Source organism: Echinops telfairi, unplaced genomic scaffold (genome assembly GCF_000313985.2).
Source record: "Echinops telfairi isolate 266 unplaced genomic scaffold, ASM31398v2 ScPeMD7_7410;HRSCAF=8448, whole genome shotgun sequence".
Classification (NCBI taxonomy): domain Eukaryota; kingdom Metazoa; phylum Chordata; class Mammalia; order Afrosoricida; family Tenrecidae; genus Echinops; species Echinops telfairi.
In genome coordinates this window covers 6,971,868-6,998,808 of record NW_022111310.1, presented here as the reverse complement: position 1 = coordinate 6,998,808, position 26,941 = coordinate 6,971,868, and the positions used below count along the sequence as shown (strand labels likewise).

The following is a 26,941-nucleotide window of genomic DNA, read 5'->3' as shown; positions in this document are numbered from 1 at the left end:
TTGTTATCAGACAGGGAGCATTGTCAAGTCAATTATGGCAAATATAGTTAGGGTAATTTGATCTGCATTTTGACCGACCTTCAAGTTGCTTCAGTTTTTAAAAATATGAAAGGGGTACTTGTGGATTTAGCCTCCAGTGAGTCCCCTCTGTCCAGACTAAGGATGTGAATAGCCTTCTTATCAGGCTGGGTGCATCGGAAAGTGGATTACTGCAGACGCAATTGGGTTAACATTTAACACCTTATCATTTAATCTCCCCTTTAATCCACTTTGAATTCATTTCAGATTTTAATGTTTTCGGCTTTATGTTTAATTGAGGTATTTCTCAGTTAACTTTGTTATTGTTTTCTAGGTATGATTTTCTGTACATGAAATCAAAATTTGGTGTAAATTTATAGAGACAGTAACTGGATTAAGGGTTTCTTGGGGATACGTTAGGGGAGGAACTAGGGGCTAATAACAGTGTGTACAAGAAAGAAGAAAATGTTAAAAAGTTGACTGTTGTGATGATTGTGACTATTGAACTATGAAATTGTATTGCATGTGAGTTAAATGCCAATAAGACTTTTAAAAGAGAAGCAAAATAAATCTGTTAAAAGTATGCTATATGGGGGGGTGTCAAAAAGTTAATAGAAATATAGAGTTAAGAAATAATGGAGTTTTTATTAGCTTTTGGAAGTCCCCTCCTATTTGGAAAGTCAACATAATATTTATTGCCCACCAAAAATGCTTTTAAGATGTTTTCAATATGGAATTTAGAGGTGATGTGTTTGAACAGCTAAGCACGGGCATAAATGTTCTTCCCCAGGTAGAAGGATTCTAGTTTCCATATCGGAAAGTGCAGACCTAGAGAGAGTTTATGAGAAAGACACTCGCTAGAAATACCATAACATTTTAGTGACTTGCAGAATCCAGATTCCTGAAAAATATATGGAGACTTGCATGTGGTTGTGCAGTAATTTTTGACTCATATCCAATATTGTCTATCCATGATCCTTACACTTTCTCTCGCATACATTGGATTATGTAGAGTAAATCCAATACAGCTAACACTTTATTCATTAAAAGACCGTAAGGCCTTTATAAAGAATAGTAGTTTCTGTTATTTTTTAAACGACAATAATTTATCCTATCAAAACAAATTTTGATAGTTTGAGATATAATTTATGTATAATAAAATTCAGTATTTCCATCACCTTCTGAAGTTGTGAAACTACCACAATCAACTTTAGAATATATGATGAAGACCCTCGAGGATAGCAAAACTGCCCTGTTCAGGTAGTGCAGATAGAAGGTCTCAGAATTATTAGGAGAAGGGTTATTATTATTGTCCTTAGGTGCTGTTTAGTCAGTTCCAACTTATAGTGGCCTTATGTACAACAGAAAATCACTGCCCTATTCTGTGCCATCCTTATAATAATTCTAATGTTTGAGCCCTTCAATGCAGACACTCTGTCAATGCATTTTGTCAAAGGTCTTCCTCTTTTCATTGCTGCTCGTACTTAACCAGGCATGATGTCCTTTGCCTGGGACTGGGCGCTCCTCACAACATTTCCAAAGTACATGAGAAGTTGTATTAATCCAGGTTGACTAGAGAAACAAAGCCAGAGACACTTATATATGTGACAGAGAGAACTTTATATTAAGAAATAAATATTCATCAATAAAACATCCCAACCCAGTCCAGATCAAGTCCATAAGCTCAATATTAGCCATGAATTCATCTTCAGACTCACACAGCACATGCAATTATGCAAAATGCAGGAAGATCTCAGGCTGGTGGGTGGGAGGTCTTGTGGATCCAGTGGTGGTGGAAGCATCTCCAGGGGTCTGGCTGCCATTAGCTTGGCTGTAAGTGGCTTGTCAACAGGAAGTTGTAGCAGAGCAAGGGAGGAGAGAGAGAGAGAGAGACCCACCTCCAGGGTGGAAGAGATTGTGATCTGATTGACAGGCTAGACTCTACACCTTCATTCATTCAAATCGACATGAAATTATGCATCTACCATAGAAGTCTTGGTATTCTTGCCTCTAAGGATCATTCTAGCTGTACTTCTTCTTAGACAGTTGTTTGTTCTTTTGGAAATTCATTGTATTTTCAATATTTTTTGCCAGCAATATAATTCAAATGCATCCATTCTTCGTTGGTCTTCCTTATGCAATGCTCAACTTTAAAATGCAAATGAGGTGATTGAATATACCATGGCTTGAGTCAGGGGCAGCTTAGGCCTCAAAGTATCCTTCTTGCTTTTCAACACTTTAAAGAGGTGTTGTACAACAGATTTGCACAATCCAATGCCTAGTTTGGTTACTTGAATGCTGCTGATTGTGGATTGAGAATTGATTGTGGATCTGAGCAAGGCAAAACCCTTGACAACATCAGTGTTTTTTCTGTTTATCATCATGTTACCTATTGGTCCAGTGGTAAAGACTCTGTTCTTTACATTGAGTTGTAGTCCATACTGAAACCTGCAGTCCTTGATCTACACAAGCAACTGCTTCAAGTCCTCCTCTTTTCAGCAAGCCAGGTTATATCATCTGCATTTTGCATGTTGTTAATAAGCCTCCTTCCAATTCTGATGCTGCATTCTTCTTTGAAGATTCCAACGTCTCTGATTACTTGCTCAGCAAACAGATTGAATAAATACAGTGAAAAATTAACCTCGATGCACCTCTTTCCTTACTTTAAACCACGCAGTATGCCTTTGTTCTGTTTACCCAATTTTCTTGATCCATGAACAGGTTCTGCATTTGTACAAGTTTTACATGAACACAATGTAATGTCCTGGGATTTCCATTCTACTTAAAGCTATCAATAGTTTGTCACGTTTTTATAGAAATACTTTTTTACCTGCTCTTGTGTTTTTATGTGTGTTGATGTGTGTACATGCTTGCGTTTTCAGTTTGTGTTCAGCTTGAGGAAAATTATGTCTTCTTCAAGAATTAGTAACTGTAAACTTGTGATGAGGGAGCTTGGGGAATGTAATATATTCTATATAGGTAGTCCCCAATTTATGATGTGTTACAATAAATAGCTTTGCCCCTGTCTTTTTTAGGGGTTCCAGGATGGCACATTATCAATAGGGTGTACATAGTTGATATTTTAATTGTTATGCCAAAACCTGTAAACAAAGATGGGATTGATAAAGATGCTAGTAAGGAAATCTAGACTCACTGCCAGCAAATCAATTCATATTCATAGCGAGCTTACATAGGGTTTCTGAGACTGTAAAGCAGAGCTGAAGCAGACAGCTTCGTCTGTCTTTCAGTGTTACTGGGGATTCTGTGCAGCCATCACTTTACTGATAGTAAAAGGAGATAATATTAAAAACATTAAAAATTGGTATTCCACTCACTTCAGAACCAAACCTCATTCTTTGTGAGATCTAAATGTATGTACTTCAAGAAACTATTAGCTTGCACACGTAAGATTGTTAATTCACTTGGTTGTGGTATTGAGGAAGAAGCAGGCTGGCAATATTCATCTGTGAAGAATATGGTTACAGAAACCCTATGGGAACTTACTCCCCTTTAATACATGGGGCTTCCATGAGTCAGGATCTGCTCAATGGTAACCAACAATGACAAGGGTGAAGAAAGGGGAGTATGACTGATAGTGAGCACAGGGATTTGAAATTTGAAATTGGATGGTTTGTGCGTAGGTCTCATTGAAATCCTGGAACTTCTATAGTAGCTGAGAGAGTGAAACTCCTTACTAATGACAGAATGCAAACAGCTTTTCCTGTCAGTTATCATTTTCGATCTAACACTGTACTTGTACCAGGCCTAGTTCTAGTTTGTGTTTAGTAATATTCCCAAAGGCATTTAATGTACGTAATGAATTACTCCTTTTCAATTTGTTTTGAATGGTACTAGTTAGGTTTTATTCTTGGGGGAATAGAGATGGCAATGACGGCATTCATTTTTGGTGTTCTATGATTCAGATGAACGGCCCAATTGAGAGAGGCTGTGAGGAAAAATAATCTTTGAAGTATGCTAACATATATTGTAGAGAATGATAGATGAAGTAAACTGAGATTGCTCATATTGTCATGAGCAATTGGGCAGTATTCAGTAAAATTAAAATGGTCATGCCCTTTGTCCCAGTAATTTACCTTTTAAGTAAACAGTATTAAAATATTTTCACATGCTTAAAGAGTGGAACAAAATGTTTATCGTATAAGATTCGAAAGGGAGGGAAGGTAATGAACTATTTCCATGTGGAGAATTGCAATTGTTTATTTGCATTCCCATTTTAGAAAGTGGGAGTAGAAATTTGGCTTATTTTTAAAATTTAATACTTGATACTTAGTAGGTGAATACTATTACCATACTCATTCCTTCATATTAGTAACCATGTTGACAACATGGTTGTCAACATGGTTACATAAGGAAACACTCTCAAAGATGTTAGACTTTACAACATAGAACAATAATACTGCTAATTACAAGGTCAGTATTTGAAACTGTCTGGCCACTCTGCAGGGAAAAGATGAGCTTTTTGCTCCCTTAAATAATTACAGCCTGAACCCATGATACTATCAATATAATTAGGTTGTTCACCATGGAAGAACATGAAGTTGGCATAAAAATGAAAATATCAACAAATTACACTCTACGCTGGTGTATACAGCATATTCAAAACTGAGAGAACTGGGGAGAATACATTGAAGCCTTTAGTTGCAATCTTGAAAGATTCTTTGAGAAAAATATTCAATAATGCAGGAAAGAGCAAAAGAAGATAGAAAGAATACACAGTCACTGTATTAAAAATAACTAGTCAACATTTCACCATTTCAGGAGGTAGCATATAAATAAGAAGTGATGGTGCCAAAGGAAGAAGTTCAAGGTGTATTTGCCAAAAACAAGGCTCATGGAATGGATAGAATACCAATTGAAATGCTTCAGAAAGCTGACACAACACTGGAAGCATTCACTTATCTATGCCAAGAAATTTGGAAGATATTTACTTGGTCAACTGATTGGAAGAGATTCATATTTATACCCATTCCAAAGAAAGGTGACCCCCCCAAAATGCTGAAATTACAGAACAATGTCATGAATCTTGCATATAAGTGTAATCTTGCTGCACATCATGCAACAATTGTTGCAGCTGTATTTTGACAGGCAGTCAGAGTTCCAGGATGATTCTTAAGAGGGCATGGAACAAGGTGTATCATTGCTGGTGTCAGATGGATCTTGGCTGGAAGCAGAGAATTCCAGAAAGATGTTTACTTGTGTTTTATTGGCTATGCAAAGGCATTTGACTATGTGGATCATAACACACTATGGATGGCTTTGCAAAGAATAGGAATTTAGAATACTTGATTGTCCTCATGAGGAACTTGTACATAAATCAAGGGGCAGTCAGGTGAACAGAACAAGGGAATACTACATGGTTTAAAATCAGGAAAAGTGAGCCTCAGGGCTGTATCCTTTCACCATATATATTCAATCTGTATGCTGAGCAAATGATCAGAGAAGCTTATATGGAGAGGTAAACAACGTCAGAACTGGAGGAAGGTTTATTAATAACCTGTGATATTCAGATGTCACAACCTTGCTTGCTGAAAGTGAAGACTTGAAGCACTTGCTGATGAAGGTCAAGGATTTCAGCCTTCAGTATGGATTATGACTCACTGTAAAGACCACCAAGACCCGCACACATGGACCAGTAATAACATCATGGTAAATTGGGAAAACGTTGCAGTTGTCAAGGATTTTGTCTTGCTTGGATGCACAATCAATGCTCATTGAAGCAGCAGTCAAGAGATCACAAGACTTAATGCAATAGATAAATTTGCTGACAGGACCTGTTTAGAAGGTGGAAAAGCCTGCATGTTACTTTGAGACATGTGCCTAGCTCAAGCCATAATATTTTCTATTGCTTCAAATGCACGTGAGAATTTGCCATGAAATAAGGAAAACGGAAGAAGAATCGATGCATTTGAATTGTGGTGCTGGAGAATATTGAAGTACCATGGACTGTTAAAAGAAAAAACTGATCTGTCTCAGAAGAAGTGCACCAAAGTCCTTCATACAGGCAAGGATGGTGAGAATTCATCGTACATAGTTTGGATATGTTGTCTAGAGAGACCAGTCCGTGGAGAATGACATCATGTTTGGTGAAGTAGAGGAGTAGGAAAAGGAGGTAGGTCCTTGAGGAGATGGATTGATACAGTAGCCACAACAGGGGGCTCAAGCCCAGGAAGGGTTTTGAGTCTGGCTGGTGCAGAATAGGGCAGCGTTTTGTTCTGTTGTGTGTAAAGTCACTAAAGTAAAAGCAGTCCGATTGCACCTAACAACATCATGGGGATGATTTATATTGTTTTCTAATAAAATGATATTTCGGTCTCTAAAATGAACCGACACATATAGCCATTGATATACAAGTATACCTTGGGCTCACATTCATTCTTTTGACATGTTCCTACTCTATACTCACCCTTCTAAGGAGATTGCTGAAGATACGTATGTTGTAGCAAAGTGTGGCGTAGCAATACGTTTTAATGGCTAGCTATCAGAATGAATAGAATGTGAGGTGTTTAAGGCTTGCTTCAAGGCCATCAACCATCTGAGAGAGTTGTCAGCTACCTATATATAGGAGATGCATACTAACCTGTATGATCCAAGGACTGTAGATAATAAAATCCAAATCCAGAGGAGGCAAAAGTATCAGAGCCTAAATTCTGAACACCTAATTTGCAAAATGTTATGGATGACTGTGGATACCCAAAATCCATTTACAGACTCCCCCAAAAGGATTATGTCTCTGATCTTTGTCCAGAGATGTGAGTAGCTGTGTTGTCAGCTAGAGAGCATTGTGAAGTTGATTATGGGAGACACAGTTAGGCTAAAAGGTTAACAATGTGTCACTTGATCTGCCATCCCTCTTATTAATTTGCTATTCTTTTGGACCCATTTTGAAATTGGTCCAGTTTTTAACTAAGGTTGTTCCCTCTTGTAATTGTAACTAGGTTTTATTTTCTTGTTGTTTGCTTGTTTCTTGATTTGGTTTTGTATATTTCTTCAGTATATGAAATCCAGGACAGATGAAGCTATCGAGGTAGTAACTGGATTAATAACTACCTAGGGACATGGCAGAAGGGGTTGAGGGCTAGTGGGGTACTAACAAAATGAGCACGGGAAGGAAGAAAATGTCCTCATAAAATGTATTGTGAGGTGATTGCACAACTCCTCTTAATATGATTGAACCCTTGGGTTGTATGAGATGTGAATCCTATGACAATAAAAGTTTTAAAAAAGATTTACAGACTTGCAAACCCTATATAGAGTCATTATGAATCAGAATTGACTCAATGGCAGTTGGTTTACATTTTATATATTCCTCTTTGTAATATATTTGGTACATATTTAACCTATCAATATTTTTGTCTCTTTAATATCATCAGCCAGAGTAAGGCCAACAGATTCTGAAACTTGCCCTTGAAGCTAGAATAGCTAAATCAAACTAAATAATGAAATTAAGGTGCTAAACAGAAGATTTTGAAATGCTTCCATTTTATTTGTCTTTTTGAGAAAAGAAGCTAAAGTGTTATAATGAAATGTGCAAAGACCTAGAGTTAGTAAACCAAAAGAGAGGGATGACACATATTGTATTTTTCAAGCTGAGAAAAAACTGAAAAAAAATTCAACCCTCAGTAGTCTTATAGATTTTTTGGGGGGGGGGAAACATTTTTCAAGGACACAGGAAGCTTGGAAAGAAGATGGAAGGAATAAAACTACCATTTCAGGAGGAATCATTTGATCAAGACCTGATGGTACTGAAGGAAGAAACTGCATTGAAGGCATTCGTGAAAAACGTGTATACAGATATTGATGAAACAGCACTCAAAAAACAGATGCAATGATTGGAGAACTCCCTTTATGCCAAGAAATTTGGAAGACACCTACCTGGACAATTTAGTGGAAATGACCCATGTATGTGCCAATTCCAAAGCAAGGAGTTTCAGCTGGATGAAGGGTAAAAAGAAACTTGAAATACCGTTTTGCTTTTAAGTAAAATGTTGCTGAAGGGAGTTCAAAGGTAGTAACAGCAGTACATTGACAAAGAACAGTTAGAAATTGAAGCTAGGTTAAAATCTAGAGCCAAACACACTGCTTTCAAGTCAGTTTTGACTCACAGCGACTCTTTAGGTCACGGTCGAACTGCCCTGGTAGGTTTCCAAGACTAAAGCGAGGTTCAGAAGACATGTACTGAAGGATATCATTGCTGATGTCAGCTGGATTTTATGTCAGACTGAAAGTAGAGCACACCAGAAAATTCTTTACTTGTGCTTCATTGACTGCCAAGGCTGTGTGAATTATAACAACCTACAGATAACTTGGAGAATAATGCATATTCCCAAGCACTTCGTTGTAATCAGGTAAAACCCACCTATGGACTAAAAGACGGCCTTTGGAACAAAAATAGGGGACATTGTGTATTGTAAATTCAGGAAAGGTATTCACCAGGTTGTATCCTTTCATAATACATATTCCAACAAGCCTGTCTTAGAAGAAAGACGGCTAGAGTGCTCCTTAGAGGCCCAAACAGCAAGACTTCATCATACATCCTCTGGACATGTGTCTGGAGAGGGCCATGTCCCTGGAGAAGGCCATTGTGCCTAGGCAATCAAAGGGCTCGCGCAAAAGAGGAAGGCCCTCACGGAAATGACACCATGGCTGCAACAACGGGCTCCGGTATATGAACCATGGTGAGGAGGACACAGGACCTTGCAGTGTTTCACTCGGCTGTGCAGAGGGTCGCTATGGGTGACCCAACAACAACAACAACAACAACGTTCACTCTATATGTGCAACTAGAATCTTTTTTGTTTGCACCATCCCTCTCCCCCACCCACCCCCCATCCCCACTCTAGAATCTTATACACTTGAGGATATAAGATATAAGAGGAACACTACGTCAGGATGGGAAGCAGACATATTAGCAACCCGTAAATGACCCTGTCTTGCTTTCTGAAATTGAAGAGGACTCCAGGCACTACTAATGAGGATCACAGAATGCAGCCTTCAATGTAAATTATATCACAACATAAACAAAACAAAATACAATTGGAAGGAAAACAACATCATTATAAAGAAAGAAAGTTCGAAGTGGTTGAGGATTTCCTTTCACGTAGATTCACAAATAATGCCCATGAGAGAGGACAGCAGTCAAGCAATTGAAGGACCCATCACACTGGGCAAATTTGCTGCAAAAGAGCTCTTGAAAGTGTCAGTTGTATGAGCCCCTAATAAAATGTTTAAATAAAAAATAAATAAAATAAAGTGTCGAATCACATATAGGTAACTTTGAAGACAAATGTGTGCCTGATTCAAACCATCGTGATTTCAGTAGTCTTATATGCATGAGAAGTTCAGCAACAAGAAATGAAGAGGAAAAACAGACATATTATGAAAATATCTGATATACCATAAACTGACAGAGAATGAACGAATCTGTCTTGGAAGAAGCACAGCCAGAAAGTGTATAGGAAGGTGATGCCACCTGTAGGGAAGGACACCGTACTTGGTAGCGGGCCAGGGACAAAGAGGAAGACTCTCAAAAAGATGGCTTAACACAGTGACTACAACAAGGTCGGAGGAGTTTCTTTCTGCTGCATAGAAGGCTGGTATTCGTTAGAACCCTGTCCAGGGCATCAAATAATAATATGTCTGCCTGCCTCTTTTTTTTTTTTTTTTTATTTTCACTGTGCATGGTTTCTTTGGTGTTTTAGTTGGTAGAACAGATAGTTGCACTGTTTTTATGTAGGTCTTTTTACATTATATGGCAAATACACACTATTCAGATAAATATCATACACAAAATAAAATCCTTAGGACAGTTATGCACAAGACATGCAATATTGAATTTACTTTACACACTGGAGCCCAAGATGTGATTGGGGGAAAGAAGCTGGACTTGGCATGTTGAGTGAAGGGACCAGAAATTCTATCACACACAGTAAATACCTTGGCAGTGGGGTCTCGGAGGTGGAGAACAATTGTATGCTAACCAATACAGAATGACACATGATAAGTATTCACCTCAGGATAGAGTTGTCAGGCTTTATGGCCCATCCCCAGGTCTGACTTTAGGGAACGAATGTTTGTCCTAGATCATCATTTTACTGCTTTAGTCATAGAGCAGATAAAAAGAGCAACATGCACACCCCCCAACTAAAATCCATTTGCAGCCCAGACAGTGAAGTGGTTGGTACAAGACTTTAAAACTGCAGCTCTTTTTGGATCCCCCAAAGTGTATCTGCACTTTTCTTCAATCAGGCCTCTTCCTCAGGAGTCAGGGTCACCTTCACCCCGTCTGAGATTCCATTCTGTCCCAGGATGCACGGGACACTGAGGAAGACGTCCTCGTTTATGCCATAAAGTCCCTTAATCATGGTGGAAATGGGATGTACCCGCCTGAGATTCTTCATTATACTCTCTGCCAAGTCAGCCACAGACAGCCCAATGGCCCAGGAGGTATAGCCTTTCAGTTTGATCACCTCATAAGCACTTTCGACCACCTGTTTGTGGACCTCTTTCCACTGTTCCTTATCTCCATCAGTGCCTAAAGCAGGATGCAGATTTTTCAGGGAGACACCAGCAACATTCACTCCACTCCAAACTGGCACACTCGAGTCTCCATGCTCCCCAAGGACCCATCCATGACAGCTTAATGGGTGGACTCCCAGCCTCTCCCCCATGAGGTAACGGAACTGTGCCGAGTCCAGACTGCAACCACTCCCGATAACACGATTCTTGGGGAAGCCACTTATCTTCCAAGCCACATAGGTAAGGATGTCCACTGGATTAGAAACAATGAGCAACTTGCAGTTTGGGCTGTACTTTACAACGTTCGGAATGATGAATTTGAAGATGTTCACGTTGCGTTGGACCAAATTAAGACGACTTTCTCCCTCCTGCTGACGAGCTCCAGCAGTGATAATTACTAACTTGGAATTTGCAGTTACATCATAGTCTTTGCCAGAGACGATTTTTGGTGTTCGAAGGAAAAGGCTGCCATGCTGGAGATCCATCATTTCACCCTTCAATTTGTCTTCCATGACGTCAACAAGGGCAAGTTCATCTGCCAAGTCCTTCATCAAGATACTGATGGCACAGGCCATGCCCACAGCACCCACCCCAACGACTGTAAGCTTATTCTGGGGGGCCTGTTCTTCCTTCAGGAGATTCTGAATCAGCTGGTCCTTCAGAGTTGCCATGGTGCTTTTGGAAGAGGAAGGAACCGGACTGCACGTCGGGCGGGCGAGCGGGAGGCGAAGGAAGCAGACAGCGGCAGCAGGTCCGGAGCCCTGCCTGCCTCTTTGATGCAGATTATTGTCACCTAACTCCTGTAGTTACTAGGTCCTCAAGAGAAAAGTAGTTGAAAGAACTAAATATATTTAAAAGAAACTTTCAAATTCATCCCATCAAGTTTTTCTTTGATAACGAATACTATTGAATGTGATGATATAGGGTAATGTGAGGCTTCCCTGTTGCCTAGTACAATGATGCATATTCCTTTTCCCAACTTTGTAAGTAATGCCTTACCTTTAATTTGTATAGAATTTGGTAAAATAGATTAAAATCACATATTATTCTTCCTAGAATATTGAGAGTAGGTAGCATAATGCTTTTAATATTTATTTTTCTCATTTAATTTTCATGGTATCTTATTTTTTACTATGAAATGTGTCAAAAAACTTTAAACTGCCACATTATGAGACATTTCTTTTCAATATATCTCAATGTATGCTGCAATTGTCTCTGCTGTTTAGCCATAGTGCTAAGTCAACTGCTACATTCAAATATGCTTGGAAATAAATACTGGTGAATAAAATATCCTCATTATTTTTAGTTAAATAACCAAATTTAACCTGAACATAGGTTAATATTGTCCATACTACTAAAATTATTTTTGTCTAATTAATTTTCTTGCCACAATTTTTCCCCCTGAGTTCTAATCATGATCCCTCCCCTGTGGCTTGGAAGAATGATCTGCTGGGCTGTCACTGCAGTAGTGGACCATTAAACTGATTCATTTATAACGTTGCATTTCCTTTTCTGGCCAAATTGTCTACTGTCGGGTTTTTCTATAACAATGCCTATGAGAAAACCATTTTATTTTTACTCTGCTACTATTTTTTCCTGGACACTGTTAAAATTCCTTATGGGTTTTGCTGAATTTCAGGTAAAGATTTCCTGAACCTTTCATTATTTTCATTTTTCCCAAAGATGGATTGTCCCTTTTATTCCCTCTTATCTGTGGTGTAATTTCTTTTAGAAAGCTCATTCCTTCCACTGTTGATGCAATCTGAGGTACAGGGAATATGTGCTGTAAATGTAGATTGTCATGCACAATATCAGAATAGAGGTCTACCCCCCACCCACCCCACATCTCCCTGTTCTAGTTCTGACTTTGATGATGATTGCAATTTCAAAGAATAAATAAAAATGCCCATACACATTAAAGTACAATTCTCATCTCTGTAGGAAATACTGATGACCATTAAATGATGTCCAATGCACATCAGTTCCCTGTGACATTTGTTTTCATGTGAAATATTTTCTTAATTTCTCAAACCTAGCTTCAAACTCTGGGCTGCAAGGACAGGAGACTTGGCAGCTCTTGGGTTTTAAGCCACAGTTTCAAAAGAGATGCTACCATAGGATCCATCTGGGAAGGAGGCATTGTTATCCATGTTATACAAACGAGACTGGTCCAAACCCTTCCAGTTAGCGTTGCAAATCAAACTGAATTTAACCGTCAAATCTGCACTGGTAAATATGGTGCACTTTTGCTTTCTGTGTAACTTACTATGTCAATAAGATATCCTATCTATACTCTGAGTCTTAACTTCCTATTCAAACCCAAATTATGGTAGTATATTTTTAAAGACAGGGCATTTATAGTTTGGTTCCTGCCTAGTCTCAACTTAATATCACCTGTGCAGTGCACTGAGGTGCTTGCTTCTTAACTAGTAACTGCTTTTATTGCTTTGACAGGATTTCAGCATATAACGTATTCCTTTATAAGGAGACTCTAGACTTCTAGTCATGAGCTATAATTTATTTATGCATTCAACAAATGCGTGCTAAGTACCCACTTCTACCTAGACACTGAAAAGGCCATGATTAAGAGTCAGCCATGAAAGTTAAATTTTAGTGGTTACTAGATAGTTTCCCATGATAAATCTCTTTTTCATTGTTTTCTTTATGCCCCGTAGAATTCCTCTTTTACTACTGAAGAGGAGAAAGAATGTGATAGATCAAAGTGTCCCTCAAGTTTCCTTAAGTTCAAGATCATTTTTTAGTTATCCAAGATATTGTGAGCACCTCTGCCCAACTTCACTGCATCATAATGTGTTTATTCAATTTCTAATATAAATTCTCCCCAAAAGCTTTTCAGGTACTTAAAATTCATGATGTCTCTTGGGGAAAAAGAAACATTGAAACTGGTAGTGTTTGGCCTATTGTAATAATCCACATTGTAGTAGAGTCACCTTGAAAGATGTTAAATTACTGAAAACTGCTTGGGATTCTTTTATAACTGTTTTATGATGAGTGTTCACCTTCAGTCCTTCCGTCTAATAGGCAACCACAAAGCCATGCTGAAAACTTCTATTTTGTGGTACTTTTGAAAAGCTCTTCTTTCTATTTAACTAGGGCCTCTATGGTCTATGAAATACAGACGTAGTTTTGTAAACCAGGGATAGAAGCCTCTAGCCGAGCAATTCCCGCTGAGCAGGGCATTGTTAATGAGTAACAGTAGGGCGTTGTGTTTAAAGAGGTGACTTCTGATTCTCAGTCAATACATTTTTTAAAATTTTCCCCAATTTGATGAACTATGCGTGTGCAACAAAAGAATGAGTTGTATGTATTGTGGTGGGACCCATACTTCTCTCTAAGGTGTCCATTGGTCACCATTACTCCTTTTTCTATCAACTGTCAACAGGAAAAGTGAAATCATGACAAATAATGGAATCACAAAATGTACTGCCTACTACTGAAATCTGCTGACTGTAACTAGCTGTATTTTAAAATGTCACAAGTTTGGATATGTAAATGTTGTTTATTATCTACGCTATTACAATTCACCTTTAAGGCTACCTGGAACATAATCATTGTCATTGTGGTGTTAGATGACCTCCAGTCACCTCCAGGGCACACAATTTGAGTTCTTCTGGAGCCCATTGTTGGAGCCACTGTGTCAGCCCATGCCATCAATGTTCTTCCTCTTTCACACCGCCCTTCTATTTAACTGAGCACGATGCCTTTTTCCAGGGACAGTGCTCTCCTGATACCAGGTACATAGTATGTGAGACGAAAAATTCACCATCCTCAATGCAAAGGACCATTCTTGTTGTACTTTTCCCAAGAAAGGTTTGTTTCTCCTTCTGGCAGTCCATGGAATCTCAGTATTCTTAGACAACACCGTAATCAAAATATATCTATTCTTCTTTGGCCTTCTTTATTCAATGTCTACTTTTCAGGTGATTGAAAATACCATGGCTTGGGCCAGGCATACCTTAGTCCTCAAAGCAACATCTGTACTCTTCAAAATTTTAAAGACATTTTATGTATCAGATTTTCCCAATGCAACACATTGTTATCTTGATTGCTGCTTATATGAACATTGATTGTGGATCCAAGCAAGATGAAATCCTTGATAACTTCAATCTTTGCCCATTTATCATGATGTTAGTTAGTTTGTTTGTTTTTCAAAGGAACTTTATTTGTGGCAGGGATGGTAGTTTGTCCTTAATCAGGGAAAGAAAAATTATGTTTTCCATCTGATGCTCTTGTTAGGTGCTGTTGTGTTGGTTCTGACCATGTACCACAGAGTGAATCATCGCCCGGTGGCGCCATCCTCACAACTGTCCTTACGTTTGAACCCATTGTTATCAGTCCATATTGTCAAGGGTCTGCCTCTTTTTAGCTGCCCCTCTATTTTACCAAGCATGATGTCCTTCACCCAGGACTAGTCTCTCCTGACAATGTGTCCAAAGTATGTGAGACAAAGTCTCACCCTCCTTGCCTCTAAGGAGCTCTCAGGCCATACTTCATGCAGACAAATAATTGTTTCCTCTAGCACCATAATTCAAATGCATTGATTCTTATGCATTCTTCCTTATTCAATGTCCAACTTTCACATGCAAATGAGGCAACTGAAGGCAACTTGGCTTGGGTCAGGCACTTAGTCCTCAAAGTAACATCTTTGCTTTCCAACCCTTTAAAGAGGTCTTGGGCAGCAGATTTACACAGTGCAGTGCATCCTTTGATCTCTTTTTTTTTTTTTAACATTTTATTAGGGGCTCATACAACTGTTATCCCAATCCATACACACATCAATTGTGTAAAGCGCATTTGTACATCGTTTCTCAAAACATTTTCTCTCCATTTAAACCCCCGACATTAGGTCCTCATTTTCCCCCTCCCTCCCCACTCCCCCCTCCCGCATGAGCCCTTGATAGTTTATAAATGGGTATTTTGTCATATCTTGCCCTGTCCGACTTCTCCCTTCATCCACTTTTCGGTTGTCTGTCCCCCAGGGAGGAGGTCACACACAGTTCCATGTAATCGGTTCCCTCTTTCCTACCCATTCTCCCTTTACCCTCCCTGTTTTGCCACTCACACCACTGGTCCTATAGGGCTCATCCGTCCTGGATTCCCTGTATTTTCAGTTCCTATCTGTACCAGTTTACCTCCTCTGGTCTAGCCAGTCTTGCAAGATCGAATTCGAGTCATGGTAGTGGGAGCAGGGAGGAAACCTTTAGGAACTAGAGGAAGGTTGTATTTCTCATCATTGTTACATCGCACCCTGACTGGCTCATCTCCTCCCCGAGACCCCTCTGCAAGGGGATCTCCAGTGGCCTACTAATGGGCTTTAGATCTCCACTCCGCACTCCCCCCATCATTCACTATGGTAAGATTTTTTGTTCTGATGATGCCTTATACCTGATCCCTTCGACACCTCGTGGTTGCATAGGCTGGTGTGCTTCTTCCATGTGGGCTTTGTTGCTCCTTTGATCTCTTGACTGCTGCTTCTTTGAGCAATGATTGTGGATTCAAGCAAGACAAAATCCTTGACAACTTCAATCTTTTCTCCATTTATCATGATCAGTTGGTCTAGTTAAGAGGATATTTGTCTTCTTTCCATTAAATTGGAATCCATACTTAAGACTGCAATCCTTGATCTTCATTAGCAAGTGCTTTAAGTCTGCTTTTCTACAGCAAGCAAGGTTGTCTCATCTGCACATTGCAGGTTGTTAATAAGCTTTCCTCCAATCCTGCTGCTGAGTTCTTCATCATACAATCCAACTACTCGAATTATTTGCTCAGTAGAAAACTTATCATGATGTTGCCCATCTTGTGCAGTGTAAGATTTTTAATTTTCTTCCCATTGAGTTGCAATCCAGGTTGAAGGCTGAAGTATTCCTCACTTTCACCAAGCAAGGTTGTGTCATTTGCATATCCACAGTTGTTCATCAGCCTTCCTCCAATCCTGATCCTGTGTTGTTCTTCATGTAGCACAGCTTCTTGGGTTATTGCTTAGCATGCAGATCAAATACATATGGTGGATTCAACACTAATGCACATAATTCCTGAATTAAATACTCAGTATCTCCTTTTCCTGTGGACACAGACATGATGCACACTGTGGTAGTTAGATGATTTCATGTCAACTTGCAGATGGATGAAAATGCAGGTGTGGAATCCAACCTGTCCATCAGGTCACAGTCTAATAGTGCTTCCTTGGGGGTGTGACCTTTCATAAGGAGAACTCTGGGCACTTCTCCCTCTCTCTTGCACTAACACTGACTTGACAGTGACCTGCTGTGTTTTCATCAATCTTGGATCCACATAATCTGCACTAAACACCCTGTGATCTTACTACATTCTGTTTCATTGCACATGTGCAATGAAGGGTGACTTAGGGACAGTGTTAGACTTATGGACCTGAGTTGGATTGAAATGGGATGCTTTATTGATATATAATTAATCCTTGATAAAAAAGCTCTTTCTTTTATATGAGTATCACTGGATTTGTTTCTGTAGTCAGCCCATCTCTAACATAAACACATTTTCTTATTTTATACTGCTCAACTTGCAAATGAAGGGGAAGTAAGAGAGAGTGGAGCACATCCTGGCCCACCAAGCCTTGAGGATGAAATTCCCACTCAGAGCAGCCAATCCACAGAGAAGACCATATGGCCAGCTCCAGTATGAGACATGACATCCGTCACTGACCCATAGCCCTACTGGGGACAACACTGGAGACAGAGTGTGGGAATTGCGCCCGATCTGACCCCACCACACCGAGGTAAACACTAAGGGCATGCAACAGAACAGCAAGGGGAACAGAGTGACAAAGTCCCCAGGGAATACCAAAAATAGACTTTGGGGCCAGGTCTTGGCACCCCATCAGACTCAACCGGAAAACACCCCTAAAGGCCAACAAACAGTCCTTGAACTAACTATAAGCTTTTCTTCTTTGTTGTTGTGTTGTGTTTTTGTTTTATTTTGTTTTTTTGTCATTGGTTTTTGTTGTTGTTGTTTTGTTTTCTTTTGTAGGTTGCTTGGATTTGCTCTGTCTTGTTTTTGTGCATGTTATTATCTGTCTAAATAAGATAGGCTGAATGAATAATCTGGAGGAGAAAACAATGGGACTGACAGTTCCCGGGGGAGAGAAGGGGAGGTGGGGGGGAAAGAAGTGGTGTTAACAAACCCAGGGACAAGGGAACAACAAGTGATCCAAATTGGTGGTGAGGAGGGTGTAGGAGGCCTGGTAGGGTGTGATCAAGGGTAATTTAACCGAGAGGAATTACTGAAACCCAAATGAAGGCTGAGCATGATAGTGGGACAAGAGGAAAGTAAAAGGAAATAGAGGAAAGATCTAGGAGGCAAAGGGCACTTATATAGGTATAAATAAAGGCATGCACATATATAAATATATTTATATATGAGGATAGGGAAATAGATTTATGTGCATACATTTATAGGTTTAGTATTAAGGTAGCAGATGGACATTGGGCCTCCACGTAAGTACTCCCTCAGTGCAACAATAATTTGTTCTATTAAACTGTAATTCCATGGTGATCACCTTCCCAACACAATCGCTGAAGACAAAGTGGGTGCATAAGCGAATGTGATAAAGAAAGCTGATGGAGCCTGGCTGTCAAAAGATATAGCATCTGGGGCCTTAAAGGCTTGAAGGTAAACGAGTGGCCATCTAGCTCAGAAGCAACAAAGCCCACATGGAAGAAGCACACCAGCCTGTGTGATCATGAGGTGTCAAAGGGATAAGAACAAGAAAATCATATCATTGTGAATGAGGGGGAGTGAGGAGTAGGGACCCAAAGCCAATCTATAGACAACTGGACATCCCCTTACAGAAGGGTTGCAGAGGGAGATGAGCCAGTCAGGGTGCAGTGTAGCAATGATGAAACATACAACTTTCCTCTACTTCCTAAATGCTTCCTCCCCACCCACTATCATGATCCCAATACTACCTTTCAAATCAGGCTAGAACAGAGGATGTACACTGGTACAGATAGGAAATGAAAACACAGGGAATCCAGGATGGATGATCCCTTCAGGACCAGTGGTGAGTGCCGATACCTGGAGGGTGGAGGAAGGGTGGGGTAGAGAGGGGGAACCGATTACGAGGATCTACATATAACCTCCTCCTTGGGGGATGGACAACAGAAAAGTGGGTGAAGGGAGATGTCGGACAGTGCAAGATATGACAAAATAATTTATAAATTATCAAGGGTCCATGAGGGAGGGGGAATCAGAGAGGGAGGGGTAAATGAGGAGCTTATGCCAGGGGCTTAGGTGGAGAGCAAATGTTTTGAGACTACTGAGGGTAATGAAAGTACAAATGTGCTTTATACAATTGATGTATGTATGGATTGTGATAAGAGTTGTATGAGCCCCCAATAAAATGATTAAAAAAAAGACTGCTCATTTAAAGAAGACTGCTCATTTCATTCTGTTCTAACAACTGCCTCTTGGTCTATGTATAGGTTCCATGTCAAAATAATAGATGGTAAATTTCTTTCTTAATGTGTCTCCGTTTTTTAATAATACACAGTATAAAAGCATTTACTTTAGAATTCCTCACATAATATCCAATTATTTTTTACATATACATTCAAGTGTCAACAAGAATCACAAAAGGAGACCAAACAAACCAAAAAAGAAAACTTATTTCTTGTCCTGATTTATTTATTTATTTGTACTCGGGAATTGCTCTAGGTTCTGTTTCTCATCTACCTATCTATTTCTTAGGGGAAAATGCAATTATATTCTGCTCTATACTTTAGATCGTGACTTCCAATGAGTTTTATTTCTTTCTATCTGATTCTAATTTGTACTATATGATTTTTTTTCAAAGAATTTTACTTCACCTTCAGGCATCTAAGTAACTAAGGATACCTGAATCTCCTGCGCATTCCATTTGGCCTTGGGGAAGGAGTTGGACATACAGTTCAGACTCCTATCATTAAACACTAATTTCTGCTTAATAAACAAAATAAAATTGGAACTTTAAAACTAATGGTTTTTTTATCAGTACATAAGTGATGTACTGATGGTGATGGTGATGGTGATTCATACAAGCACATCAACTTTCTAGATTATGTCATTGCAAAATTATTTGACCCCATACACTTTCAGAAGGCCAGAATGAACTATGGGACTCTGTGTCCAGGGGGAAAAGACAGCACTTTTCTAACAATGATAATAAATTTGCATATACTTATTCTAGACCATACTAGGTCATAGACTAAGTCCAAGAGTCCCTTTTAAGATAGTGAGAATTAAGAGTTAGCAGTATTTTCATGATCTTTAATATTTTCTTCCCTTTTTTAGATGTAGAAAACCCCTGCTCTCCTGTAAATATCAAGAAATTGTTTTTCAATGAAAAGCTGAGTATTCTATTTCTGTGAAGGTTATTAATTGTCTGTATGTTCACATGCCTTCATTTAATAGTAACAATAGAAATTTTAATTTATCTCCTATGGCATATAGTACATACTACACATCTTCTATATATTATCTGCTATGAAGTCAAAGCCCATGACTGCTTTATTGAATTCCAGTCTAATCTTCATACAAACGATTGGCAGCTCACAGCAGATCCCATTGTGGAGTTGATTATTTTATGTTGAATCACATCATGGGGGATTCAAAAATACCAAACCAAACTCAATGCCGAGTTGATTCTGGCCCACAGTGACACTGTGGACAAAGCTGAACTGCTCTTGTGGGTCACTGAGAACGTAACTGTACAGGAAAGTCTCATCTTTCCCCACGGAGAAGTTAGTAGGTTTCCAATTGCTGACCTTGTGGTTAGCAGCCCAACACATATGACACTACACCACCAGGGCTCCTTCGCTAACAAGGACTAGGCTTTATCTGCCAAACCACTGAGAGTCCTTGCCCAAACAAGTTAACACGAAACCTATCCAGGATCAAAGCCTAAGGGAACAGTTAGGTCAATTGGTGTAGCATAGTTTATACAGACAATATTCTATGTCCTACTTTGGTGGATAGAAGACTGGGGTATGTAAAGCTTGCTAGAGACCATCTTAGTCAGAACTATCAATCTCTATGTTTGAAACAAAGAAGAGTGAAAATAATCTGAAGCTCAATGAAACCATTAGTTCACAGTTTTAATGGGCCCATGAAACAACCTCCACTGACCTGCGACCAAAATGAGGGGACACCAGGCTACCACCACCACTGTCCAAAATAGAAGAATTCAGATAAAGTAAGAGAAAGAAAGTTAGAACAAAATTAAAATTCGTGAAAAAAAAACCCAAATGGTATGTTAGAAACTAGTGAAAGCCCCAACATTACGCTCCTTAGATAACACCCTTCTTGTGTGGGACTGAAGCTCCTCCTGCAGAGTGGTGACCAGTCCCTGAGCGGAACATGTCCTCCTAACAATCAACCATCCCCCTTGCCTCTTCCATTTCCCACGCTCAGGGAACTGTTTGGATCAATCATCAAAAACTTCGCTGTAGCCTTATGTTTTGATGTAAGTTATGGTTTTTACGTGTATGTATATATGCAAGGACCTTATCGTATATATTATTTTTGCTGTTATTGGGTGTTATTCTTGTTAGGGGCTTGCAAGTTGATTCCACTCAGCAGCACAATGGAGAAAAAAACAAAGTACTGCTAGGTCTTGAGGCATTCTGTGCTTGGGTCTATTGATACAAGCACTGTATCAATCCATCTCCTTGAAGGGCTTCCTCTTTTTAATTCACTCTCTACATTCAGGACCTGAGAAGTCTTGGCATCCTCACTTCTGAGCATTCTGGCTAGTCTTCCAAGACAGGGTCATTTGGTCCCCTGATAATCCACAGATGTCCCATAGGTTTGACCAACACCATAATTCAAAGGCACCTATTTCTCTTAGGTCTTCCTCCTTATTCATTGTCTAGCTTTTGAATGCCCGCTAAGCACTTAAACATACCATGGCTTGGATCAGGCAGACAGTTTTCCAAATGACATCTTTGCTTTATAACACAAGAGACCTTTTGCAGCAGATTTGCCCAATACAATATGTCCTTTGACTTCTTTGACTGCTCCTTCCATGGACATTAATTATGGATCCAAGTAAAATGAAATCCTTGACAGCTTCAATATATTATTATTATGTCACTTATTGGTTCAATTGCAAGGATTTTTGTTTCCTTTATCGAGGGACTTGGGATGTTTTTGTTTGTTTGTTTTCTTTATGTTAAGATGTAATCTTGGATCTTTCAAGTGTTTCAAGTCCTGTTTGGTTTCCATAAGAAAGTTATTACCTGTATGTCACAGGTTGTTACTGAGTCTGCTTACAATCATGAACCTCATTCTTCCTCATACCCTCTATTTTCTCCATGTGTTTGCTCATGAGACTAACAGAGTCAGTGTGGTACAAGGGCAAGGCACTTATGCATGCCATCCCTGATATTAGAGCAGGCATTATGTCCTTGTTATGTTCAAACAACTGCCTTTTGGCCTATGGACAGATTACACATAAGCATAGCAATTCTTCACAATATTGGCTGTAATTTGCTCTGACCGTGCTGTCAAATGCCTTTGCATGCTCAATACAAACACGGGCAAATATTTTTTTCTGAGATTCTCTACTTCCAAATAAATGCTATCTGGTATCAGCAAAAGTATTTCTCGTTCTATGTCTTCTTCTGTATCTGGTTTGACTTTCTGGCAGTTTTCTGCCTATATACTGCTGCATCCATTTAAAAAATATTTCAGAAGAACATTTTTTGTGTCTTACCAACTGTATATATTTTATACTTTATATCTGCCAAAATATGCGATTCAAACACTCAGAAATGTCTAGTACTACATACATATATATGCTCACATATATACATACATGCACATATATATATGTATGCATATATGTACTTGTTAACTTTCATCAGACTTTGATATCAGCTTCCTTTCTAAGATTATATGGTAAATATGAGTTAGAACTGCCAGAGCCTAAATTACTCAATATGGGATTTGCGTAGTCTCCCCCAAGAATTAAGTGTATCCTGAACCACAACGTATGACGGTACTTCTACATAGATATTTATAAATTTAAGGACATTGTACTAGGTTATGATGGGCCCTAAATCTACAGAGTAATGCCCTTATACAAGATTGAAAAGGACAGAGACTCAATGAGGAGACAATGTGTAGATGGGTGCAGAGATTGGGGTAATGTGACTGCAAATCAATGACATTGAAGATTGCCAGGCCACCACCAAGTGAGACGCACGTAACAGATTCTCTTCCAAAGCCCGCAGAAAGAACCAAACTTGCAGACCCCTTGATTTCTGAGGTGTGGTCTCATTCCCGTGAAATAATAAATATCTGTCTTTGGTAGCCAGAAAATGTGTGGGCATTTGCTTCAATCGCCCTTGGAAATTAATAGAGAATCCATGACATAGCATTTAAAGAATAATTGTTTTGTGCCCTGTATCAATGTCCACCCTGAAGAGGTAACATCCAGATCAGTCATAAATTTCTTAAATTTCTTCACAATACACTTGAGCAATGACAGAATGATTTTAAGGTATTGAGCTGTGAAAAGCCTGTTTTTAAAAATAAAGTTGGCTCTGTATTGTTTTGTTATATTTTCATGTATTGATATCAATGATGCTTCAGAGACCTCAAATAGTGTTACATTCCTCCACTAAGTCAGATAGTGGTAAGTGTCAATGGTGTCAAATGATAGTGTCAAATAAGTGCAAATAGTGTTAAGTCCTCAAATAGTGTTAAGTGCCATAGAAAACTACTCCTCTCTCCGCTTGAGAACGAGATGAATGTCTTGTGGGCTTGGATCTGCCGCTCTAAAGGAAATAAAATAAACTGATATTTTCACTTTCATCAGAAAAGCTAATAGTGTTCATGGAGCTATCAATAGATTAGGATAAGGGAAACTATAGGGTTGGAAGGAAAATATCATGGCTTTCTCCTGTCTACGACATGACAGCCAAGTAAAGGAAAAATTACACATAAGTAAGCAAGTTGCGGCAGCTCCAATGTTGAACAGTGCTTCACAGCCTTATACGCTCAAGCAGCAGGTTAAAAATTGAACAAGGATATTAAGCTCTAGGGATATTAGACTCCCATATGACATTTATCATCTCACTGCTCCTTCCTATATGGCTTAATATTTTCAAAAACAAACATTTAAGTAGCCTTTGTTCCATAGGAAGTTTTCAATTTCTGTGCTTCTATATTTTAGGCTAAATGCAAATGTATGTAAAACTGGTTTTTTTATAGTCTGCCATTTGGACTTCAAGTTAAGATTTATTGTCAACCACTGTGTTCTGAATTTGTATAAAACAAATTAAATAAACAAATCTTCAAACAATGTCGATACAAAAGACAGAGAAGGATATGGGCATGGTGTCCTGACATACTATATTCCCTTGTTGCAAAAGTCCTCACTTGTATTTGTATAAATGACATGCATGTATGTCCAGATCTCTATAAAATACACAAAATAACCTTTACAGGTAGGTTAGCTAAAGTAGTTTCTTATTATTTGACAATGACAAGGAAGACTGGCAAAGAAACGCAAATAAGTTCTCAAATAAGGTTTAAAGCAATATTAACGTTTTGGAGGACATTATTTTACTTAAAGAGCGATCATAGACATTCTTAAATCTGTTTGAATTTTACAGGATTTACTTTTATTATGCTCTTGTGCTGTGGTGGTCTAAGACTTGAGCTGCTAACCACCAGGTTGGTGGTTCAAACTTACCATCTGCTTTGTGGGAGAAAGACAAGACTGTTTCTTCCTGGAAAGAATCACACTTATCAGAAACCTATACAGGGATGCTATGAGTTGCAGTCAACTAGTGATACTGGGTTTGATTTGGTTTGTGGTTTTACTTTTATCAATATGTTCAATGGAAAGGAAGAAAAGTCGGAGTGAACAGCTAGGAGATCACTCTGAAGTTTAAGAGAAAAGTACTAAGGCGTGGACTGAAGTTTGGGTCCTATAGGGTAGCTAAACAAACAAAGAAAAACAAACTGACAACCATCAAGTCACTTCTGATTTACAGAGAGTGGCTCTGTGCGACAGAACAGTCCCTGTGAATTTCTGAGACTAGACCTCGGTACAGGAATAGAAAGTCTCATCGTTCTCCTGATTGGATGCAAAGGAAGGGGAATTTTCAAAAGCCGGAGGCAGGGCAAAACCTAGGCCGATGTAAAATTACCAAGGAATAGCAAGAATACAGCCTGTCTGCCGTTCTCTTACTTTTTATTGCACCATAACGGAGGCTTTTGTTGTGATCAAAGTAATCTCATGAGCGTCACAGGAGTAACATCAATGAGCTTTGCTAAATGGTTAGGCAATGAGAAAAGGAAATACAGCCATCACAGAAATATTCTGAGGCTGATTATCTAAGTGCTGGACTTTTCCAGCATGTCTTTTCACATGTCTCTTATTTTTGCCTGTTTTCCATCTGTTGCTCACAATTGGTCATTTCACTGCTCATTAGTCTCCTTACCAGAGGAATGGAAATTATTTTGAAACGTTAAATCTTTCAATGCTGCATTTCGTTTGCATCTTAATTAAGGTTTTGTTTGGTTTTGTCTCTGTGGATTCCCGCAATCCACTTCCTATCATCAAAGAGTATATAAAACAGGAACAGCTCTTAAAAATCATCTAACTCAATGCAGCCAAAAAACACTAAATGAGGTGTCTCAAGTCACAGAGCTGGGAGGAGGAAACAAAACATAACGCAATCTCAGATCTCCTCAAAATTTATGTGCCATTCCTTCCATGAGACCATACATTTAGATGTCATTGAAAATTAGCTTTGAAAGAGCAGGTGCCTTGGGAACTACGTAGGTGAGCTCTGTAGGTCTATCCCACAGGTGTTCTTCCATGTTCCCTTGATGTTGCAGGCTACCTCTCATCAAATTTTATACATCCACATTTTTTCAAGTCTGGCTATGGAGCAGCAAGCAGACTTCCAAAGTATCGCTTATTTGATTCTGCTAAAAGAAGCATACAGGTTCTGGTGTTGAAAAGAAAAAAGTAATGGTGTCTAGTGCATTACCACAGCAGAGAGAGCAAACACAGTATCTTTCTTCTTAGAGATAAATCTCTTTCTTAGATGGTCATTGATGTTTCTCAAACTAGAGATTTCATTGAACATTACTCTTTTGTTTTACTCCTGTTTATGGGACTCTCATATGATTATGTGTTGGGTTGTAATCCACATGGTCAGCAGTTCAAAACCACCAGCAGCTCTGTGGGAGTAAACAGTTATCGTCTTGGAAACCTGTAGGGATTGCCCTGAGTCAGCTATGACTCGATGGCACTAAGTTTGGCTTGGTTTGGTTTAAATTTTGTTTTGCTTATATTTTTGGTTCTAAATACTGCAAATGCATTATCTCATTTATACTCATGTCATTTGTATGAAATAGATATCATTGGTCCTCATTAAAAAATGAGTAAATATCCTGAATCTGAGAACAATTAGTTATTATGGTACAGCTTGGCTTGATGTTCACCCTCATGAAGACACCATTGAAGATATGAATGCTGCAGCAAAGGTTGGTGAAGAAACCAGATGGTGCCCCACTACCAGAAAAATATTATCTGGATATTAAAGGCTTGCCTTCCAACATATAATTATCTAAAGGAGGTGCCAACTAAGTCCACATAGAAGAAGCACAGCGGTCTGTGTGATCCAAGGAGTGTAAATAATAAAATCAAACTCCAAAGGAGGGAATGGCATCATAGCTTAAATTGTGAACACCAGTTTGCAGAAGGCTATGGGTGACAGTGGAAACCCAAAATCCGTTTGCATGGTCCCCACATGGATCAAGCCTCAGGTGAATCCCCTCTGAACATAGTCCGGGGATGTGAATAGCTTTGCTATCAGACAGAGAGCATTTTATAGTTAATTATGGTATATGTAGTTAGGTTAACATGTAATATCTTATCATTTGATTTCCCCTTTGACCAATTTTAAAGTTGTTTCAGTTTTTATTAATCTCTGCTTTCCTTTTCATTGAGTTTTCTCTATGTTTTGCCTAGTCATAATTGCTAGGCTTGCTTGTTTGTTTGCTTGTTTGCTTCCTGTTTGTGTTTTGTATGATTTTCTATATATTAAATCCAGGGTAGAAAAATCTGCACACACAGTAACTAGAAGTGGAGGATGGTGGAAAATGGGGAGTTAACAACTATAAGTACAAAAAGAAAATGTTTTGAAATTGATTATGGCAATGATTGCACATATCTTCTTAATATAATGGAATAATTAAATTGTATGATAAGTGAAACAAATGGTAATAAATTAATTTTAATGAGTGTACTAATAGATAAGAATAGGTACACATATTGTCATTAAGTTGAAGAAAAAGTAGGGCTATGAGTTAAAACTCTAGTATCCTATTG

The 26,941-nt window shown here is 38.9% G+C and overlaps 1 protein-coding gene across 1 annotated transcript; it reads right to left on the bottom strand.

Moving 5' to 3' along the window:
- Positions 1-10,054: 10,054 nt before the first annotated feature.
- LOC101646393 (L-lactate dehydrogenase A chain) lies at positions 10,055-11,266 on the bottom strand. Its single transcript, XM_013006824.2, has one exon. It carries the CDS (start codon positions 11,223-11,225, stop codon positions 10,281-10,283), a length of 945 nt encoding a protein of 314 aa, XP_012862278.1. The 5' UTR covers positions 11,226-11,266; the 3' UTR covers positions 10,055-10,280.
- Positions 11,267-26,941: the final 15,675 nt, after the last annotated feature.